Source organism: Sminthopsis crassicaudata, chromosome 6, assembly GCF_048593235.1.
Source record: "Sminthopsis crassicaudata isolate SCR6 chromosome 6, ASM4859323v1, whole genome shotgun sequence".
Lineage (NCBI taxonomy): Eukaryota > Metazoa > Chordata > Mammalia > Dasyuromorphia > Dasyuridae > Sminthopsis > Sminthopsis crassicaudata.
This window is the reverse complement of record NC_133622.1, coordinates 117,393,830-117,416,163: the sequence shown is the minus strand read 5'-3', so window position 1 is coordinate 117,416,163 and position 22,334 is coordinate 117,393,830. Positions and strand designations below refer to the sequence as shown.

Below are 22,334 nucleotides of genomic sequence, written 5' to 3'. Positions count from 1 at the left end.
GCATTTACACTGATGAATCTCAGATCTGTACCAAACATATTACCACATACACAAAAATCAAACCATTCTAAAAACAAAACAAAACAAAAACCCCCAAACTTCACTGTACACCATGCCTTAACAATGCCAACACAACAGTGGACAATTCTGTTAATCAATTAGTTGTTTCATTTGCTCAAATATAATGATGTCATTTAAATTTCAGTGTGAAAAATCTCTACATTATGAACTTTTTTTGTTGTGTATAAAGTAATATTTAGACTCACTATATTAATATGTCATTAGAATTGATATGAATATGGTTGACATTTACTTTAAAATTCATGAATAATGAAAGATGTTGCTTTTAAAAATGAAACCAGTGGCTGAGTGTGGCGATCCACATCTATAATTGCTACTTCTGGAGAATGGGAGTCTTAAGGTAAAGCAGTGATAACATCAATTGGATGTTCTCATTGAGTCTAGCATTAATAGAGGGATACTTAATTGTCTAAAGTAGAGAAAATCAATTCAAGTCAAAAAAAAAAAAAAAACCAAACATCAACCAGATTTTAAAATATCTGGACTGATCAGTATTGAGTCCTTAAGCAGCCAATGAATAAATAACAAGATCCAAATCTCCAACACCTCCCCCAAAACAAACAAAAATCAAACCCAAAAAAACCCCAGAAAATATAAAAAGAAAACCAAAGGTTCTCATTTATTGTATTTTCCTCTCTTATAGAAGATTTAATAACATAGATGTTGATTCAATTTACTAGCTATGTGACCTTGGGCAACTCACTTAACCCTGTTTGCCTTAGTTCCTCATCTGTAAAATGAGCTGGAGAAGGAAATGGCAAACCAGTCTAATGTTTTTGTTAAGGCAACTCTAAATGGGGTCATGAAGAGTTGGATATGACTGAACAAGATATTAAGAGATTAAGTGTTATGTCCAGTGGTACACAGCCAATGTGTCAAGGGCTGTATTTGAATTCAGATTCTCTTGGCTTTGAGGTCATGCTATGTCTTACTATCTTTTTTTGCATTACCATTAAATACCATTAAGTCCATAAAATTATTTTACAGTATATTTTTGATAGCTGTTTACCTCCATGACTAAAGAACTATGACTATCAATCTAAAAAGCAATTGCTATAAAGACATAAATTGACATTTTATTTTGTTTTTTCATGCATGGAAAGACATCATAGAGATTTTACTGAATAATATAACTGTTATTTTCTCTTTAATTAATAGATTTTGTATATGTACTACTTATACCTTTCTTTTCTTCATGGCTGCTAAATGTTCATGTCATTTAAGATTGTAGTAGCTTCAATTACATTTTAATATGTTGCTTTAGATCATTAATGAAATTAATTCACAATAAAGATGCCATCAAAAATAAACCTGAATATTTTGTTAATTAGCTAAAAATATAAAAGTAGTCTTTGGCATTCAGTATGTAAGTCAGTTACTCAAGATTTACTCTAATGCCTCTGAAGTAGTGAGGTGGATATTTCTTGCCCAAGGGGTCACTTTCATTTTTGTTTTTCTATTGATCATATCATATTATTTCCTTATCATAATAGGTTTGTTTTTAAGTTCTCAAACTCTCAAATTGGTATCCAACATTTAATAAGTATAACATGGACTTTGAAAGTAGGAAATGAATTTGTTAAAAAAAAAAAAAAAAAAAAAAAAAAAAAAGGAATCTACCCAACTCTGTTCTAAGCACTTTTGATAACTGACTTATTACTGACACTGATCATCAGATAACAGGTAACCGGAACCATTTTATATAATAAAAATAAGACAAAGATTGAGAAAGCAAAATCAGAGTCAAAATTTAGCTCCAAAAGAAGCAGTTTCCATGATCAGACTTTGCCGCTGACATTCACAGAAGGGTTGATTGAGGAAGCAGTGAGGAAGAAGCAGAAAGGATGGTACTGAATATCATTTCCAGTTCTTTATTACCTTTAACATGAGTTGGAAGTACTGAGAGTGTCAACCAAGTATTTAAGAAAGACTTAATCCAATCCTGGATCAATCTTGTTAACTAGCCTGAAATGGATTAGTAGCATTCAAGTTGTCAATCAGACATTTCAAAAACCCCAAGAAGCCTCAAATGAAATAAAATCAATATGTAACCTAGGTCAACTTTATAAAAGACTATGGCCCAATTTTCTAAAAATTTAATTTACTGAGGAGTCTGAAATTACTCATGTAGTAAAAAGTACTTCAAAATAGAAGGCAAATCTGATTTTCTCCTTAAGCTTTAAAATGTACTATCTGTTGACTAATATTGATTTTAGTAACTTCCCCAAAGAGTTAAAAATAAGAGGAGTAGTGGAAGATATGTTTAGGAAGTATTGTCCAAATATATTTTTCTATCCACCTTTTGGGAATTCTATTCAAGTAAACCTCCCTACATTTGGTTACATTTTACACTTAGACTATTGTAAAATGAGATGAAGTTGGCTATTACTCAGCAAACTTTCACTCATGTAATCTGGAGGGCAAGGAATGGACCTGTTGATCTTTTTTTTTGCTCATATTTGTATGCTTAGGGCTTACTAGTGTTTGGCATGTTTAGTTCAGTTACATCTAACTCTTCTTGATCCTATTTGGGGTTTTCTTGGCAAAGATATACTAGAGTAATTTGTCATTTCCTTCTCCAGCTAATTTTACAGAAGAAAAGACTGAGGCAAAAAGGGTTAAGTGACTTGTGCAGGATAATACAGCTAGTATCTGTGACCACACTTGAACTTAGGTCTTTCTGATGCCAGGCCCAACATTCTATCCACTGTACTACCTAGTAGCTACATAGTAAGTAATTAATATATAAGTCTGGCACATAGTACTTAATAAATGCATTGTTGACTTGAATTTTCTCTTTAATAGTGAGCTACTGAGGGGGCAGCTAGGTGGATACAGTACCAGTCCTGAAGGAGGACCCGAGTTCAAATTTGATCTCAGACACTTCCTAACTGTGTGACCCTGGGCAAGTCACTTAACCCCAGCCTGGGGGGGGGGGGGAGAGAGAAATAGTGTGCTACTGAATCTAATGGAACTCCTATTATTTTTCCCTGTTTGACAGTAAACATTAAAAAACAAAACAAAAAAAAAAAAAAAACACCTGAGGAAGTTCTATGATAGTCCCATTTCCTTGCTTGGAAAAGTAACACTGAGGTTGTCTCTAGTAAGGTGATGTTGTGGATCAAGGAGTAATCTTAGATCTAAGAAAGTTTGGACTTAAATCCTGCCTCTTCCAAATACTACTCCATGGGATCCTAAGGTGATGTTGTGGATCAAGGAGTAATCTTAGATCTAAGAAAGTTTGGACTTAAATCCTGCCTCTTCCAAATACTACTCCATGGGATCCCTTATCTCTCTGTGCTCTAAGCAAGTCTCTAAGGTAGAGGATGACAATCAGCTTTAGTAGAAGGAGTTTCCTTGAAGCCATCCTTACTTATCTTACTAATACCATTCTAAGAAACTATTTGGTGTGGTTCTCAAATGGACAGACTTGAAGTGTCTGTTATACTGTAATACTGTTAATGAGGTAGGTATGTGCTGTACAATTTCCAGATGCCACACGGCTACCTCATTTAATTGATTCTTCAGATATTCATTTCCTCTCCAGAGACTTATTTGTGTTTTCTTCTGTATCCCTATTAGATTAGATTGGTATTGTACCTAGGGAACTTTTGCCCCAGTGGACACATAACTTAAGGCTGTACATATATGAGTTCTAAGCCCAAAGGGATTGTAATATAAAATATATACTCTGAAGATAAATAGAATTATATCCAAAACAACAATCTATTTTCTTTATTATGAATCAGAATTTTCCCATATCACCTGGAAACAGGGCAGAAGGATTTTTTTGGTCATTAAAGATACTATCAGCCACTTAACCCAGAAGTGTCAAAACACATGAAGGCCAGATAAAACCCAAAACATTTCTGAATATAGCCTAGGCCAGATTAAAATGTAACTAGGAAATATTTAACAAAAGGAGAGAGAGAGGAAGGAAGGAAGGAAGGAAGGAAGGAAGGAAGGAAGGAAGGAAGGAAGGAAGGAAGGAAGGAAGGAAGGAAGGAAGGAAGGAAGGAAGGAAGGAAGGAAGGAAGGAAGGAAGGAAGGAAGAAAGGAAGGAAGGAAGGAAGGAAGGAAGGAAGGAAGAAGGAAGGAAGGAAATTTGAAACTAAGTCAATATGTTGCCCTCGGAATATAGATTGGGGCTCATGTTTCTATTTGAGTTTGTCATCACTGCCTCAGCCCATTTTTCAAAAAGCAAGTGCTACCTCCAGTCCAGAATTTATAATAGGAAGAAGTTTGGATAATAAAATGGGGAAGTAAGCTTCCTATTAACTCACAAAGAGAGCCACATATTTTTCCTCTGGGATATTTGAAATCACAGTTCCCAAATACCCCACCCTGCCCAAAGAGCCATACTACCCTTTGTTTTTTGTATCTTAGCAGTTTGTCTAGATTCTGTGGTTATTTAGTCATTTTTCACTCTTATCTTAACATCTTCATGATCCTTTTTGAGTTTTTTTTTTGGGAAAGATACAGAATTATCTTGCCATTTCAGTAGAACATGTTGTGGGAAAGCACAGAGACTAAAATTCACTTTATGGTACTGTTTTAGTTAATGCCCCATGAAGAAAAAAATTTGTCACTGTGCATAGCTTGTAAAGAGGATGATGTTCTCACACTGCTTCAGTCTGACTCTACCGACAGATAGGCCTACATGATAATGTCCATTCCTAACCATTAGCCGGCACTGACCTAGCCATCAGTAAGCATTATCCCAGGTACCACTAAAAAATTCAAGAAAGGGAGGTGATTTTTGCTTCATTGATTTTGGAAATGATGAGGCTATGGTATTTTCAGTTTGGAGAGTGGAGAGAAAAAAATACTATGGAGAGGTATTCCTCTTTAAGGACCCTTAATTTAAGAAACTTGCTATCAGATTAATGGCTGTATTATTTAAGTGTGGTAGCCAGATTATATTGCTCATTGTGAAAAATTAACATTTTCAAAAGAGTAAGGTGCCAGACTAAACTATTTTTTAGATCTGTAATTCTGGGTATAAGCCTTGGTAGCTGGAAAATATATAATCCAGACAAAATCACAGATAGTTTTATTGAAAAATTTCTTTAGTAGTATTGTGCCAACAATGCCCATACATAGGATTTTTGAGCTGGAAGAAACCTTAAAGGTGTTCTAGTCCAAATCCTTCATTTCATTTTATAGATGAGAAAACTTAGGTGTAGAGTAGGTATTTGACATGTCCAAGATCATACAGGCAAAGTTTGTTGTATATATGAGTATCTCTCAACAAAACAAATGTAACTATATACTGAGAACTTTTATGATTGTAGCATACAACCTGTTCTTTTAACTCAATGGATATCAAAAAAAAAAAAAAAAAAAAAAAGGTATTCTAAAAGCCTTTAAATGGACTCTTAGGAACATAAGCTAAATGGCATCTAGTTTAATTTTGTTATTTGGATGAATGTACTGAAACCAAGAAATAGCTGAATCAGGGTACAAGTCCAATCTATTTGATGACATATCTAGGGCTTTTTCAACTAACTACACCATACCACACTAAACAAATTAGAATGGTTCAGTGGAACATATGCCAGCTTTGGAGTTAAAGGATTTACTATTTTTGAGAACTTGAATAAATTATTTAAGTTTTCTGTATTTCAGTTTCCTTATCCTGTAAAATCAGAGTTGGGCTAAATGGCCTTAAGGTCCCTTTCAGCTCTTAAAACTATGATCCTACAAAATCTATTTTAAAGTTGGAATCTAAAAAAAGTTGGAATCCCAAACTTGATACATCTCTGAAATTCAGGGATCCTTTTTTGTTTGTTTTTGACTTCCTCATAATTATCAAAACTATTAAAATATAACACTTCCTCCTTATATCACCACAATGTCTTTTTCAATTACCTTGCAACTCTTGCTAACTTTAATAGAAGGTGCCCAGAGAAAGAAGGATTTCAAGATGAAATTTTTATTAAGCTTTAACTCAAGGTTGGTTTTTTGTTTTTTTTTTTCCATTTAGGATCTTCTGGGAAGATCCTAATGCTCTCAACTTCAAAACAAACAAAAAAACACAACACTAATTTCTTCTTAAAAATATCAATCCCTTTCAGGTAGGTCATGTTATTTAAATGCATTTAATTTCTAATTAATTCTGCACACATGAATTGCCACTGGATATAAATTCCAAAAACTTAGAAAAAGTGTTATCAGCTATAATAACATTTTTTAGTAGATTGGTAGTAAAACACTTATTAAAATAAACATTTATTAAAATCATACTATGGATTAATAGAAACGGTGAAGAACCAAAGAACTAAAATGCAAACTATGTAAAATTTCAACTAAACCCTGAATGTTTCTAATGATTCATCAGTAGCCACCTAAAAATCCAAGAAAGACAACACTCTTAATATAATAAAGTACTGTAAGACAACTGTTAGTTTTCAATGATCAAAAATTGTGGGTTTTGCATTTTGTATCCTTTTTTCAATTAGAAAAAAAATTTTGAATATTATATAACACAAGATAGAAAATACATTTAATAATATTTTAAATATAAATTATTCAGTATATTGAGCAAGTTCTTTTTCTTGGTGGTATTACTAAATGCTAACATTTTAACTTTATACACTATGACTACAACTGATCTGTCATCTTATCCCTAGAGACTATTGTGTTAAAACACAATGTTATTATAAACAGAGAGGATACAAGGGTCCCTAGGGATTGTATTGATATAACTGGAAGACATGGGTTGTCCCTTTCTCTTGCAATATGACTGGTTCACTGTCTTTTCTGATAACATTTTTATAGCACTTCTGTATAATTCCTCTTTGTAATAAAGACAGCCTGCTCTTGCCTGTGGTCTGAAACTAATGTTATATTTAAATTTAAGGGAATATAAGTTATTTCCCAATTGACAAAAAAATCAAAAGATATGAACAGATAATTTTCAGATAGAGAAATTAAAGCCATTTATTTAAAAAATCACTCTAAATCACTATTGACTAGAGAAATGCAAATTAAGACAGCTCTGAGATACCACTTCACACCTCTCAGATTGGCTAATATGACAGGAAAAGATGATGATAAATGTTGGAGGGAATGTGAGAAAACTAGGACACATACATTGTTGATGAAGCTGTGAAACGATGAGGTTCAGCGCACAGCACAGTTGTGGGAACCCCTGCTGGTTGGCGCAGATCCTTTGTAAAGGAATTTATGAACCTGAACAGTTAGACTGGCAAAAAGAAGTTTATTGGCACTGAAAAGTCAGGTCCCGACAGAGAGAGATAAAGTTCCTAGCAGAGAAATCCTGGCAGGAGGTAAAGAGGGGTTAATGCTGAAAAAAAGAATATCTTTCAGAGGTCCAGGCAGGAGGATATGCCAAGGAGAGAGAGGGGTTCTTTACAAGGCATTGTCCTGCTTTGGCCCTCTGCAAGGAAGTGCCCCAAGTTGCCCCTTTTTATAATTTGAAACTTTAGCTAAGGGCTTGAGACAGTTTGAGTTGAAATCAGACCGAAATCTTCCGATTGAATAGAAGATTTTCAATTGAGTGTCCCTGAACTAATCTTCAATTTAATAAAGGATGTAATCAGTAGTGGGGGTTATCAATGCAGGGTGTGCTGGTCTCCTCCAGGATAATAGAATGAAACTACTTATCTTGATTCCCTTGGGCAGGTCTTTCTCAGGGGAGAGCATCTCTAAGGGTTCAAGGAGTTTCTTAAGTGTTCCCCCCAAAGTCAGGGAGAGACAGTTTCAGGATTTCCCCTCAAAATGATTCAACTATTCTGAAAACTAATTTGGAACTATGCCCAAAGAGCTAGAAAAAGTGTGCAAATCCTTTGATCCAGCAGTGTCACTAGACTTTATATCCCAAAGAGATCATAAAAGAGGGAAAAGGGCCCGTATGTGCAAAAATGTTTGTTGTAGCTTTTTTTGTGGTAGCAAAGAATTAGAAATTGAATGGATGCTTAACAATTGGGAGAGGATTATGCTTTATGAATGATATGGATTATTATTGTTCTATAAGAAATAATGAACAGGCTAATTTCAGAAGATACATAAACTGATGCTGACTTGAATGATCTGACTTGGCTCCAAATTGACAGTCATTTAATATACACATACATATGCACACACACATAAAGAAACTTTTTAATATGGTCAAGTAAAGGATGTTCTGAAATTCATGTTAAAATTTAGAAATGGTTGTAGTCTGCGTCAGCATTAGGGCTGTCCTTATCTAAAAATCACTTAATTTTACATATGATTTCCATTTATAAAATATTTTCTATTAGTACATTTCTTGGTTTTTGTTTGTTTGTTTGTTTTCCCATCAGAGCAGTAGCAATTCAAAATGAATCAATTTGTAAATGACTATCAATTTGGAGCCAAGTCAAATAATTCAGAACCTCAAGTGAGAGATTCATATAATTCCTAAAGAAACAATTTCTTTAAAGGGATTGTTTACTATTCTTGTCCACATAGTCTTAGCATAGTGAGCAACATACAGTAGGAGCTTTAAAAATTCTTGTTAAATTGAATTCCATGGTAAATCTTAGCAAAATTTAATTAAACTATAACATTAAGAAAAAAATAAGATTATCAAAAGTATTTTGCTTAAGAAATATATCCTTATAAATCTGATTGAATGATTGGACAAACATAGTTTTACTGATTCTCCTTAAGTCTAGTGCCTTCCCGGAGTTGATTATTTCCTATTTAGCCAGTCTATATCAGTTTGTATTGTTTTGTACTATTTGCATATTGACACCCTCCTTAGATTGTAAGCTCCTTGAGGGGAGGGTTTTTCTTTGTATCTTTAACACTTAGCATAGTCGGGGCAGCTAGCACAAGCCTTGAATTCAGGAGTTCAAATCTTAACACTTCCTAGCTGTGTGACCCTGGGTAAGTCACTTAACCCCAGCCTCAAACAAAACAAAACACTTAGCATAGGCAAAATGCAAGTCCCTAGCAAGTGTTTACAGACAGACTGAAACATATTTAGATTTTTCTAGGGATCTGTGAAATTGGAAACGGAGGTACTTCACCCACACTGCAGATTGCAGAGATATTCACTCACTAAAACAACAGTCTTGTGATAATTCATGAAATTTATTTTTATTAGTATTGACCTTATGTCTAGGATATCTGGAAAGTATAAAGGGAACCACGAACTTAAATTACATATATAAATTTACATTTGAGTGTAGCTCAACACAGTTCCCTTGTTCTCCTTTATCAATGCTTCTAAATTAAAGCTATTGGCAACTATTTGTAATGTTACACTAGATGAACATTTTGTGTAAGATCTAAACTATGCTGGCAACATAAATTTGCACATACTCATGTACAGAAGGTTTAAAAGTAATCAAATTATACCTAAAAGGATTTGAGCAATACTCCACAAATTGTCAGAAAACCTATCTTTTCTTTTCGCTAGGTTTCAGAGTCTCTGCTGATCTAGCTGATGTAACATTTAAGGACAGACATGATAAAGGCACAGACTCAAAGACATTAAAGAAAAGGAAAAGGATCCATGTAGACAACTTTTTTTTTTAATAATGGCAAAGAATTGTAAATGAAGGGAGTGTTTCAGTTGTGAAAGTATAAACAAATTATAGAACAGATATGACAAAACAGTACCTTTTAATAAGAAAAAACAAAAAGGTTTTACAGAAACCTAGGAAGACTTATAGAATCTGATCTGTAGTAAAGGGAGAAGAATCAAGAGAACAAATGATTACAACCACATAGTTGAGACAAACAACTTTGAGAGATTTGAGAACTCCAACCAATACAGTGCTTGACTACAATGAAGTATATCTCCTTACAGAGAAGTTGACAGACTCAATATGAAGAATGATACATTTTGGGATGTGGCCAATTCAGAAATTTGTTATGCGTTTTTGTCATAATTGTTAAATGCATTTGGCTTTTCATTTTTTCTCTTTTCCAATGGAGCTAGATTTAGAAGAGGGGAAAAATACTTTTTTCCATTAAAAAAAATCAAATTATAAAAAAAAGGCAACACATTTGGGGTCAAGAAGTCTTACTTCTGCTCTGTGATCTCTTGAGAAATCACTTTCTTCATATGAAATGAGAAGTTTGCATTAGTTTATCTCTAATCATCTAATCATTTACATGATCTTATAAATCCCAACTCTATGTACTTTTTAAACATACTCTTCATTTAGTAGCTAAAAGCATCTTTCCATAAGCGAATAAATGGTTCTTTTATGATACACAATATATGATGTCCAAGAAACACAGAATATACTATGTCATAATAAAATTGTGGTATAGTGAAAAGAATATATAATTCTTAAGAGGACCATGTTCAAATCCCATCTATAACTTTTCCTTGATGTGTGATCTGGGGTAAGTCACTGAATCTTTCTAAGTCTTGACTTCTTCATCTATTAAAAAATAAAATCTATTAGGTTTGTACTCTTGTGCTATAATAAATGTCAGTTGCTATATATTTCTTTGAATTTTCAATTTTTATTTTTAACCCAACAGTTCTCCTCTCAAACAATTTTTATCCTCAAAGCTCCTTTACATTTCTAAAAATTACTGGATTCCAAAAAACTTTTTTTAAAATGTGATTTATACCTGTGATGCAGATGCATTCACCTTAGTATTATTATTAAAATAATTTTGCCTCACAGATCCCTTAAAAGGATTTGGTACCTGAATAACACTTTGAAAATTACTATTCTAATCTATTAAAAAAATTTTTTAAACCCACAATTATTTGAAAAAAAAAAAAGAGAGAAAATAAACTTTTTTTGTGGGGATGAATAACTAATTACCTCTGCCAAGATAACACTTCTAAGAGAAGCAGATAAGAGGGGTTGAACAGAAATGGACATCAGGCAAATGTTTATGGATTGATGAAAATTTTTTATTTCCTTTTGTTAAGAATTCATCTATGTCTAAACATGTAAATGTTAACTCAAGCAATTTTCTATATACTTCAGGCCAAAGGAATATCCAGATCACAATTTTAACTACCACAATTCTTCACTTTTCTCTGTGGGTTTACCTAAAAATTGTCTCATTTGTTCTGTGTGTTTGCATCCTTGGGAAGAAACCCAAGATCCTATGGGACCTTGTGTGTGTGTTAGATAGGCATCTGAACTGGAGTCGTGGGGCAGAAGGCTTAGACCTATTCCATGTATAGTGTTTAGCTTTTCCTCTGATATTTAAACTATATTATCACCAGTTTGGACTTTCAGGTAAGTGTAAAGAAAAACAGTCAACTAGCACCATTTGAAACACAACGGGCTGGAGAAGAGAATGAATATAAATGACACATTGTTTCTTATTTTAAAAAAAGTTTTAAGTGATATTTGTGATTAAAAATAAGATTTAAAATTCCCTGTGAGCTCTGAAAAATCCTACATTCCTTTAATGAGAAACAAAAAAGACAATAGACAGACCTTTTCACCACTATTTATTTAAAAAAAGAAAGGAAAAAAAAGTAGCAGGGCGAGTTGGGTAAATTGCTGCAAGTAGCTCCGGGAGATGTTACAGTGACAAAAAGGGGAGAAGGCTGCCGGAGGGATTAGAGGCAAGTTCTACAGCATGAAAGAGGCAAGCCCTCTTTCATGACATCATTTTACATACATAATGTTAGGGCAGTCAGCACAGGCCTCCTGTTTTCCTATTGGTGAACACCATGTCAGCAGACATCAGAAGATAATTATCATTGGCCAGACAATTACAACTGTATCGACTGTCATCCTCTGCAGTTAGACGGAGCCAGGAATCTAAGAGTTAAAGTAGGCGTAAAGGCACTGTTTGGTATTAGAGTGGATGGCTGAGGACAATATCTCTGCTCCTCCAATGTATTTTATATCTATTTTGCACTTCCGAGTCAATTTTGCCCTCTTGCTAGCAGCAGTAGTAAATTGATCTAGAGTCTAGCTTAAAAGGAGAAAAGACAAAGATACAGCAACTAAGAAAAACTACATAATTGCCCCTATTTCTCTTTCTGTGAAAGGACTAAGGACTATCCACTTACAACTCAGACTATGTAACACATAGTAGGTTCTTAATAAGTTCCTGTTCAAATTAAGTGAGTCATATTCACTTCAAAACTGTAATACTTACAACATCTTTAATATCATGTAAAGCTTTTCCTATAATTTGGGAACTAAATTGCCACTTAACAGATAAAAATTGTCTTATTAAGCCAGGAATGTTTTTACCTGAAATTATTATGGTGTGTTCCTCTCCAGATTATATTTTTCTTGCTTTTCATGCTATTCTAATATATTGTGGATAAAATATCTTACGAAGTTAAAATGAATATAGCATTCCATCTCATGTCTTTATTAATCCCTAATCTTCTAGATCAATATTGAAGCATTCACTGAGATAATTTAAAAATTGATAAACATATCTTTAGTAAAAATCTTTCCTGTTTTGACAGTTTTACTTATTCCATTAATATCTGCTTATCTTCCTAGAATCAGTAATATTTATTTATTTTTTTTAGACAACTGGAATTAAGTGACTTGCCCAGATTAATGGATTTGAAATCAGGTCCTCTTACCTACATGGCTAATGTTCTATCCACTGTTGTCTCTAGTTTCCCCAAGAACCATGGGACCTTAAATATGGTCCCTATAAATTCATGGGAAAAGAGGTCACCCTGACTGCTTGAACAACTTTACCATAAACAACTTTACCATAAAAACAGCAAAATTTATCCTTCAAAGGGATCCCATTTATATAATCTATAACAAAATACCCATTATAGGAGAAATGTAAATGATGTCAGCCTAGACAATCATGTTAGAAATCCAGATACAGAAAAAGATCTTTTACCTTTATTTCCTGGAAGATTCTGGATGTCACCCTGATGTGTTTAGACTATAGAGAAATAAACTGTACTGGTACAATTATAAAATTTAATAGTTTTTCAAACACTGCTTAGGAGGTCTATTTAGTGATAAATAAATAGACATTTTCAAAAGATTTCAGAGCAGCTAGGGGATAGAGCCCCAGCCCTGAAGTCAGGGAGGCCCTGAGTTCAAATCTAGTCTCAAACACTTAATACTTCCTAACTGTATGACCCTGGGCAAGTCACTTAACCCCAATTGCCTCAGCAATAAATAAATGAAAATAAAAATAAAATATTTCAGGTGATTGGTGGCTCTAATTAATTTTAACATTGTATTTTTAAAAATAAATTGATTTGAAACATTTCCCTAGAAAGGGCATTTTCCATCTTACACAATTTAAGACTAAATCATTAAGAAAAACCCACCAACTTCACTCAACATTATATACTAGAGTTCAGTTTAAACTGAACAAAAGGGGGCAGCTAGGTGGCGTAGTGGATAGAGCACTAGCCCTGAATTCAGGAGGACCTGAGTTCAAATCTGATCTCAGACACTTCCTAGCTGTGTGACCCTGGGCAAGTCACTTAACCCCAGCCTCAGGGGGAAAAAAAAAAAAAAAAAGAATTCAATGATGAAACTGAACAAAAGACTGAGAACGGAAAGTGATTTCTCAAAAGTAAGGGAGTTGGCCTGATAGGTCTCTTTTGTGTTTGTCTCCCATTATGAAATTTCAATGACTTTTGAGCCTGTTATCCTAGCTCTTCAAATTAGTGCTGTGACCTTGGTCAAGTTCCTTAAGTAACCACACTTTGATCCTCAGTTTTCCCACCTAGAAGAAGAGGGACAGACCTAAAAGATCACAAAAGGTTCCTCCCAATTCTAACAAAAAGTGGTTCTGGAGTTAAGAATATGCAAATCGTTTTTTAAACATATGCCTGAATTTGGGAAAGTGAGAAGTCTTATATAAAGAAAAAAGCCACTCTTTAGATCAGCAAAATGAGGATGTCAACATATAAATAAATCAATTAGTTCACCAGACAATATTTCAAGTAGGTAGTTTACCCTATTACCTCCAAAAAAAAAAAAAAAAAATCTAAGCATGGGGATGCTCTCTCCACCTTCATTTAGGGAAGAACAAGATCCAGAGCTAAAATAATAAAAAAATCTAAGAAATTAAGTCAAATACTGAAGAGTCTTATAGACTGAGAACAATGTATGTGTGGGAAGGGTTATGAAAGAAAAATCCATTACTTTTCATTCCTCAGAAGCTAATGCCAACCCCACCTGCAAGGAAACAAATAACTAATAGTGGTTATAATAAAACATTATAGGAAGTTTTCTAGAAATACATCAATCTTTAAAGTAACCCATTACTTCCACCAGGCCTCAACAGGTGTCCAGCCACAAGCAGCTAGTTCCTCTCCACATTACTGAGGGAGAGGGGATAATGGCAGGTAAATTTCTGACAAACACTCATTATTAAGTCCTTTGTGGTGTTTTTTTGTTTCTTCCTTAACAGCTGGAGGTGAAATTGGGAAGCTAACGGAAATGCTTTAAGAATGTGTTTGACATAGGTAAAACTGACAAACAGGTTTCACAGTTTGTTTTGTACAGGCCTAGAAGGAATGAAAATGAGAGTGTAAGACAGGGATTAAGCAAAGGAGAAGAGTGAGAACACTAGAATGAAATGCGTGGCTAAAATACACACACACATACATAAACATTATGTGTATCTATGTATAGGAGGAGAGAAAGCAAATTCTGTGAATTGAAAAAAAAAAAAAAAAACAACCTTAATTTTAAATAGATAAAGGATCTGACCAAACACTGATGGAAAACTAGTGTAGAATAGGAAGTTTAAAATGGCAGGTAATGAGATTTGGGACTGAAGCTGTGTTAAGTACAATCTGTCAGGTTAACCAAACCTGATAGAGAAGAAAGAAGTTAGCAAGGGAAAAAAATACAGGCTAAAGGGAGTAGAATAATGACGAGTTAGGGGATGAGATAGAAAAAAAAACACAGTAAGAATTCACTTAAAAAGGGTCAGAGAAGGGAGTGGGCATTTTTTTTTTTAAAGAAAAGTTGGAATAAGTTATATAGCTACTGAGAGCAACTGTGCTTTAACAGCAATTCACTAAAGAATGAACAGAACACTACAGTTGATAGGGCACAGGAAATTGGACGTGAGGCAGCTATTGCAGAAAGTCAAACAAGAGCTACGTGGACAAAAGAAATAGCTGATGATGCCCGTTAGTGGGGGGACTCAATTGGGAAGAATATATGTAACACAGGAATAATACAGCAAAGTGACATCAACTAAACTTGTCTAAGGATACTTAGTAATTGTTAGTTTTCATTTCTCCACCACAACCACTAAGGAGTGAGAGATTTCCAGAAATTGATCAAAAAGGATGCCGAGGGGTGGAGGTGAAGAGAAGTCTGCGGTTTGGAGGGGGCCAAACGGGGCTTTTAAAAAATGTTTAATTTTCTACGAGCTGAAGGCGCTCAACAGGAGTTCCAGGCCTCCCCCAGTGGTCAACCTGGACGTTACCCCAGCCACTGCTGGGCGTGTGCCAGTCTGCCGCCGTCACCACACTCTTCTACGCTGGCTGAGCACGCCCAGAAACCTCTGCGTGTAACATATTTCCAGTTCCTCCAAAAACGTCTCCTCCACTCTTCTTCCCTTCTCTGCGCACAAATGCGCGCACATTATACAAGCACGCGCTCACCCCACATCACACCACCGCTTCCTCCGCATTCCCCCTCGCTCTCTCTCTCTTCCTCCCCTCCCCACCTCCTCCCCGCCGTCCCCCAGCACTACGGCAGCCAGAGCAAACGCGAGGAGCTCCTCCTCCTACCTCTAAGCAGGCTCCATCTCCCGTCTTTTCCAGTAAACCGCCGGCCTCCCCTTTAGAGCAAACTCTGCCCCGGGGGTGGGGAAACCCAAGGAAAGGGACGAGAAAGGGTTAAATGCAGAGGCAAGAGGGAAAGGCTTGCCAAGTCCGGCCTGGAGAGGAAGTGGTCGCGAGGGGAGAGGGAAAGGAGCCGGTAGGGCGTCCGAGTACACGTGTGCGTGAGAGTGTGCGCCCCTCGGCCGGAGGGGATGGCGTCCTTGCTCCTGGAGCACTTAGGGGCACGCTCTCCCTCGTTCCGGAGGAGGGGGTGCTAGATAGAGGCCGATTTGAACCTCTTTTCCTCGGCACCCCACTCCTCCTCCACCACTATTCCCCCATGGTCCGCCAGCCTGGCTTCGCCTTTTGCCAGCTCCAGCTGGGTTCTCATTGATGGATTGAGGGTGTGTTTGTATCAGTGTCGGTCTATGTGCGCGCACGCGTGGGTCTGCAGCTCGGTTGGCGTGCTGGGAAAAGATCGAACCTCTGGGAGGGTTAGAGCAGTCTGGGCTATTTATCTAGGCTTGGGGACTGCTGCCTGATGGAGCCTTTGCAAGACTCTCAATAGGAAAGAAAAATATAACCCTGCCCCTGTATCTGACTACAGGGATTAGTCCATTACATGCTCCTCTTGATAAATATTGCAAGGTGACACTGGATCACCTAGCACTGGGATTTTCTGCGGCGCTGAGGAAAGGAGCATACATAGTAAACAAGACGGATGCTTCCCTCAGAACTTTTTCTGAGTAGGAGCCCCAGATTCCCTCCCTGTCCCCCTCCCCCTCCCAGGACCACGGAGGCCCGAACTGTTTTCGGCTCTAGTGCCAAACTTGAATTAAAATTGTTCAACACCTAGCAAATTGTTAGAGAGGGCCAGGGGCGCGTTTTCATTTAAAAGCAAAAAGTTAATAATGGTGCCAATCTCTCCGCATGCTGGGGTTCATTCATTTTTTATTATTGTTGTCCCTTTCCTCCCACCCTTTCCTGTTACCGGAAAAGGGATCGGATCAAAATGGGGAAAAGAGATCCCTAGAAATGAATGATTAGGACTGGAAGACGGGGGGAGGGGGGGACTTAAAGAGAGGAGGGGAGCGGCTGCTAAACAAGGGGCAGTAGTATGGGAAAGGGCTGCAAGGAGAAAGGAAGGGCATAAAAGAGATGGTGAAAGGGTGTGAGGAATGTACCCGAATAAGAAGGGAGGGAATGGAAAAAAAGAGTTGAGTGATCAGGGGATGGAGGCTTAATTTTCACACACAGGCTGCTTTTCCCTTCCAAACATACCAAGCCATGCATTACGGAAAAAAAAGATTCTTACAAAAACTAGATTATACATTTTAGAATTCTGAAGCTAAAAATCACCCCCCCTTTCTCTGCCATACACACATCTTTCTACACAATAAACACATGTGTTCTATTATGTTATATAATATATAGTGCATATTCACATGAATTATATATTTTTCCTAGGTGCCCTTACACAGCATAGGAGGTATATACACAAGATATACAAGAACTTACACAAATTCTTAGTATTTATGCAATTCGTATCTCAAATTTCAGTTCAGAAATATTAACATTAAAGCACATCAAAAAGGCAGTCATAGTATTACATCAAAACATCACCTACCAGTTCTCTTGCATCCACTGGATGGCTTCATTCACGTTGAATTGCTTTTCAAATTCATATTCTTGCAAAGTCAACACTGACATGTTCATTGGAACTGCTTCTCTGAATTTCTGCGTATTCTATATAAAAATATGTAAATTACCTGCAAAAGCGTCCCCCCCTTTAGAGTACTCTCTGCGATCCTTCCCCCACCCACCCCCCTATTTCTCCACCTCCCAGTGCAGCTTCTGTGTCTCTCTCAGCTGTATCCTGGATTTAGCATTGCTTTTTCCTGCTCTTCCTATTCTCCTTCTCCTGTGTCTGGGGTTCTCCTCTCTCAGCTTCTGCATCAGCCGTAGGAGGAAATGAATGCCTTGCGGTCTTAGTGCCCGCACGTTTATCCATCACCCTTTACTTGTCTACGAGAAAATCTCCTCCCCCTCGTGTGATTGGAAAATTAACCCCGTGTGAGGATCGAGAGAGAGACCTCCTCCCTAGGACAATTTTGTTTACAGTTAAGCGTAGAGCCTGGAGGGATTTTTTTTTTTTTTAAGTCTAAGTGAATATGAGTTCACTGAGTGTTTAATCACCCTTGATATTGGCCCTCTCCAATCTGGCATTGAGTCACAGCGACCTTTCCCTAGTTATCTTTTGAATGAAGTTCTGCTAGCCCACTATGTTCCCAAGAAGTAGTCAAACCTGCTAGCTTTCTTGCCAAAGGAAAATTAAAGGTACATTTTCTCATAGAGCAGACGTAAAGACACAAACTTATGACCTCCACTTTACCACTCCCCGACCCCACCCCCACTCCAGCCCCTTGGATGATGGGGCTCCAAGCTAGTCTTACCGGACTGAGAGAACCTGACTGCCTGCAGCAATCATGAGCTGGAGGGCTGACTGGGGGTTGCTGAACTGAGACTTTTGATCAAAAGCTCACATTAAGGTTTGCAGGTGTAGGGTGAATGGGAAGGGAAAAGAGCACAGGGAAGTTAGTATGATGGAGGTTGGGCGGCTGGGGGGCGGGGTGGGAGCGAAGGTTAAAGACTTAAGGCAAAAAAAGGGAATAGGGGAACTGGAACAACTGGTCTAGTGTGTGGGGGGGGGAGCCGACTATGTTCGTATGTGTAATTTTGACTTATATAGGTGAGAGAAACAGAATAATATTGCAAGTACCCCCTCCTCACATACACAACATAACACAACACACACATCCCCATATCAAAATTTAAACTCAATCTACTCAGCACATTTTCCGAGTTATCTATAAATTACAGGTGGCTTGAAGAACACCTAAACAATGTATTTGGTAGATGTTCTTTGTGAACTTTAAATAAATAAACATAGATATATAAAGGACCAGGTAGAACTGGCCTCTCCCCTTACACACTCATGCCTCTCCTCCAGCAACTCCCACCCCAGCTCGGGAAAAGAGATTTCTTAGTCAAAGTAGAATCTACCACTACCTTGTGAAATCAATAAAATGGGGGAGGGGAAGGGAGGAGAAGAGGAGAGGGGATAAAAGTGATCCTGAATTTTTGAAAAAAATCTGAGAAATGGAAAGGAAATAACAGTTGAGAAATACAAGTATGGCAAAAAACAACTAAGGGTGGTTTTATAGATCAAAGGGTCAGTAGAAATTATGTTTAGCAAAACCATTTGTCTTGTAATTCTAGAGATTTAAGTTGAGGCTCCTAATTTAGGGGAGCCTGCCTAACTATAAAACATGATATGATTATCACACTCAGACAAAGATGTATATATGGACTGAAGGGGAAAGGTGAGTATGAACTGAACAAATACAAGGAGCACTGGTATATGAATAATATTAAGAATTAGCACTTATATATAATGCTTTAAAAGTTGGCAATGCACTTGACAAACATTTTCTCATTTTATCCTCATAGGCAACCCTAGGAACAACCCAATGTCACTGATGAAAAAACTGAAGCACACTGAGATTTAAATGATTTGCTCAGGATTGAACAACCAGGGAGTATCTGAAGAAAGATTTGAACTCAGGTCTTCCTGTCTTTAGAACCAGCACTATACCACTGTGCCATCAAATAGAAAATTAGTGAATATATGCTAAAGGAAATGCCCTTTAAAAATATTTATCAATGCTTTGAGGCATTTATATGGTATGAACTAATTTTAAAGTAATCATACATTGTTTCCGTATTTCCTTACTAGAATAAGATTAGCAATGAATAATAGACTGGTAAATTGTAACATCTGATTAGTACACAAATTGTGAGATATAGTAGGGAAGACTGACCTTAGAATAAGAAATACCCAGGTTCAAATCCTACCTGAATGCTGTACTGGCCATTTGGCCTAGGGCAAGTGGATTAACCTTTCAATACCCTGGCCACTATAGGTCTAAGGGACCACTGGGGGAAAGAGTTTTCAGTCCTGACAAAATCAAGTCTGAAACCTATTTATTCTAAATGAAGACTTTTCCAGAATAAGAAATAAATTCTTACTTCTTGATCTTTAGAATGATTTGTATTAGCCTTATTATTATGCCACATGAAGTGGAATATTCCCTCATGTCTTTGCATATACATTTCCTCATTACATTCTTAAGTGGCTCAGTGGATAGGCTGTAGGCAGAGAGTCGGGAAGACATGAGTTAAAAACCTGCCTCAGTTACTTCCAAACTGTGTGACTCCAGGTAAGTCACTTGACTTGATCTTAGTCTGTTCTGCTTCCTCATCTATAAAAGGGAGAAAAGAATAGTACTTAAGCCAATAACAACTCAAAGTTGTTGTGAGAATCAAATAGAATATTATTTGTAAAGCATTTTGCAACTGTTAAAGTGCTTTATAAGTGCAAGCTATTATTGTTACAATCTACCCACATCTCTGTATTTTTATATGTACTGTATATATGTTTATATATTTATACATACTGCATATGTTTATATACTGTATATATTTATATGTTATGTTTATAAACAATATATACTATATGTGTTTATACACTGTTTATATATATATTTATATTGTGTATGTTTATATACTGTATTATTGGTACGTGTATATTTACATATAGTATATATATTCATAAACACTGTACATATGTATTGTGTAATATATGTAACGTGGGTAGAGATGAAGGAAAGCTTTGATTAACTCTTACAAGGAAAAATATTGTGTAAATGTTTAAGTCATGTCAAAATTAGTAATAAATATTGAGTATAAATTATTGGTACATAAAAATAGTTAAATAGTAGTTTTTAATGATAAACATTATTCTTAGGTAGGTCATAAAGGAATGGTTGTTTGAGAGATATAAGGACTAGATCTGTGTTTTCTTCATATAAGAACTTCCAGATGAAGAAACTATTTCAACTAATGCAGATCAGCACCTTCTCTGCAAATTAGTTTTAGAGAGATGACTTCAAGATTAAGTGACTTGCCCAGGTTCACACAGTATTTTCATCAGTGGGACTTGAACTCCAGCAACTTCTTAATATAGCTCTGGAGAAGTATGAAAAACTGTAGATTGGAAATCAAAATTCCTGGGCTCTATTTTAGATTTTACTTGTGTGACTTTAGGCAACTCTTCTGGAATTCAGATTTCTTATGTTTAAAATGAAGGGGCTTAGGTCTTCCTGTCTCTAGGACCAGCACTAGCCCTAAAGTCAGGAGGACCTGAGTTCAAATTTAGTCTCAGACACTTAATACTGCCTAGCTGTGTGACCCTGGGCAAGTCACTTAATCCCAATTGTCTAGTTAATAAAATAAAATGAAGGGGCTAGACAAGTTATTTGCTAAGGACCACATATGTCTCTGAAGGTGAGTCAGACAGATGTTTTTCACCTTGATCTTAAGCAAATGAGAACCTAATAGCATTATATTTTTATTTTGTAAAATTTTCTCACAAATCAGAGCAATACAAGAAGTCAATAAATTGATTAGATTTTCCCCAAGTATATAATTCCTCTCTCTCCTCTTCCCCTCCCTCCACACTCACCTGCAGAGACATATGTGGTCCTAAAATCACAACTTGTACAATCCCTCCATTTAGAGTTTATATGGTGACTTGGTTGTATTTTTATTTTTTTGAAAAGTTTCCTAATTTCATTTTAATCTAGTTCTAGATGCTTGCTCTTAGGCCACCTGCTGGACACTGATGGTATGTTTGACACCTCTCCTCCATATTACCATTTAACCTCTTTAAACTTTACTTTAAGTTGAAAAATGTAGAGTTTGTATTACACACCCTTACACTCCTACAATTCTTTGAAATTGTTTTAAAATATATTTTAAAATTTCTCTTTTCCTGTACCAGATTTAAAATTATATTATAAAGCAGCAGTTACCAAAACTGTTTGGTATTGGCTAAGAAATAGACTAGTTGATTAGTGGAATAAGTTAGGTTCAAAGGACAAAATAGTCAATAACTTTAATAATCTAATGTTTGACGAACCCAAAGACTCCATTTTTGGGGATAAGAATTCACTGTTTGACAAAAACTGCTGGGGAAAGTGGAAATTAGTATGGCAGAAACTAGGCATTGACCCACATTTAACACTGTACACCAAGGTAAGATCAAAATGGGTTCATGACCTAGGCATAAAGAATGAGATTAAAATTTTTTATTATATCAAATTGAAAAGTTTTTGTACAAACAAAACTAATATAGACAAGATTAGAAGGGAAGCAATAAACTGGGAAAACATTTTTACAGTCAAAGGTTCTAAATAAAAATATATAGAGAATTGACTCTAATTTATAAGAAGAAATCAAGCCATTCTCCAACTGATAAATGGTCAAAGGATATGAATAGACAATTCTCAGACAAAGAATTGAAACTATTTCGACCATATGAAAAGATGCTCCAAGTCATTATTAATCAGAGAGATGCAAATTAAGACAACTCTGAAATACGACTACACACCTGTCAGATTCGCTAGAATGACAGGGA

The 22,334-nt window shown here is 36.1% G+C and overlaps 1 protein-coding gene across 2 annotated transcripts in view; it reads right to left on the bottom strand.

The window, feature by feature from the left end:
- ELOVL6 (ELOVL fatty acid elongase 6) overlaps positions 1-17,776 on the bottom strand; it is a 128,449-nt gene extending 110,673 nt beyond the window's left edge. Inside the window, exon 1 of one of the 2 annotated variants that reach the window (XM_074275358.1) lies at positions 17,424-17,776. In XM_074275358.1, coding sequence (XP_074131459.1) covers positions 17,424-17,512 — 89 coding nt within the window. In that variant the 5' untranslated portion in view covers positions 17,513-17,776. Of the gene's footprint in view, positions 1-15,763; positions 16,228-17,423 lie in introns of those variants that run through there. The other variant, XM_074275359.1, reaches the window with a different exon arrangement.
- Between the last annotated feature and the right edge of the window lie 4,558 nt (positions 17,777-22,334).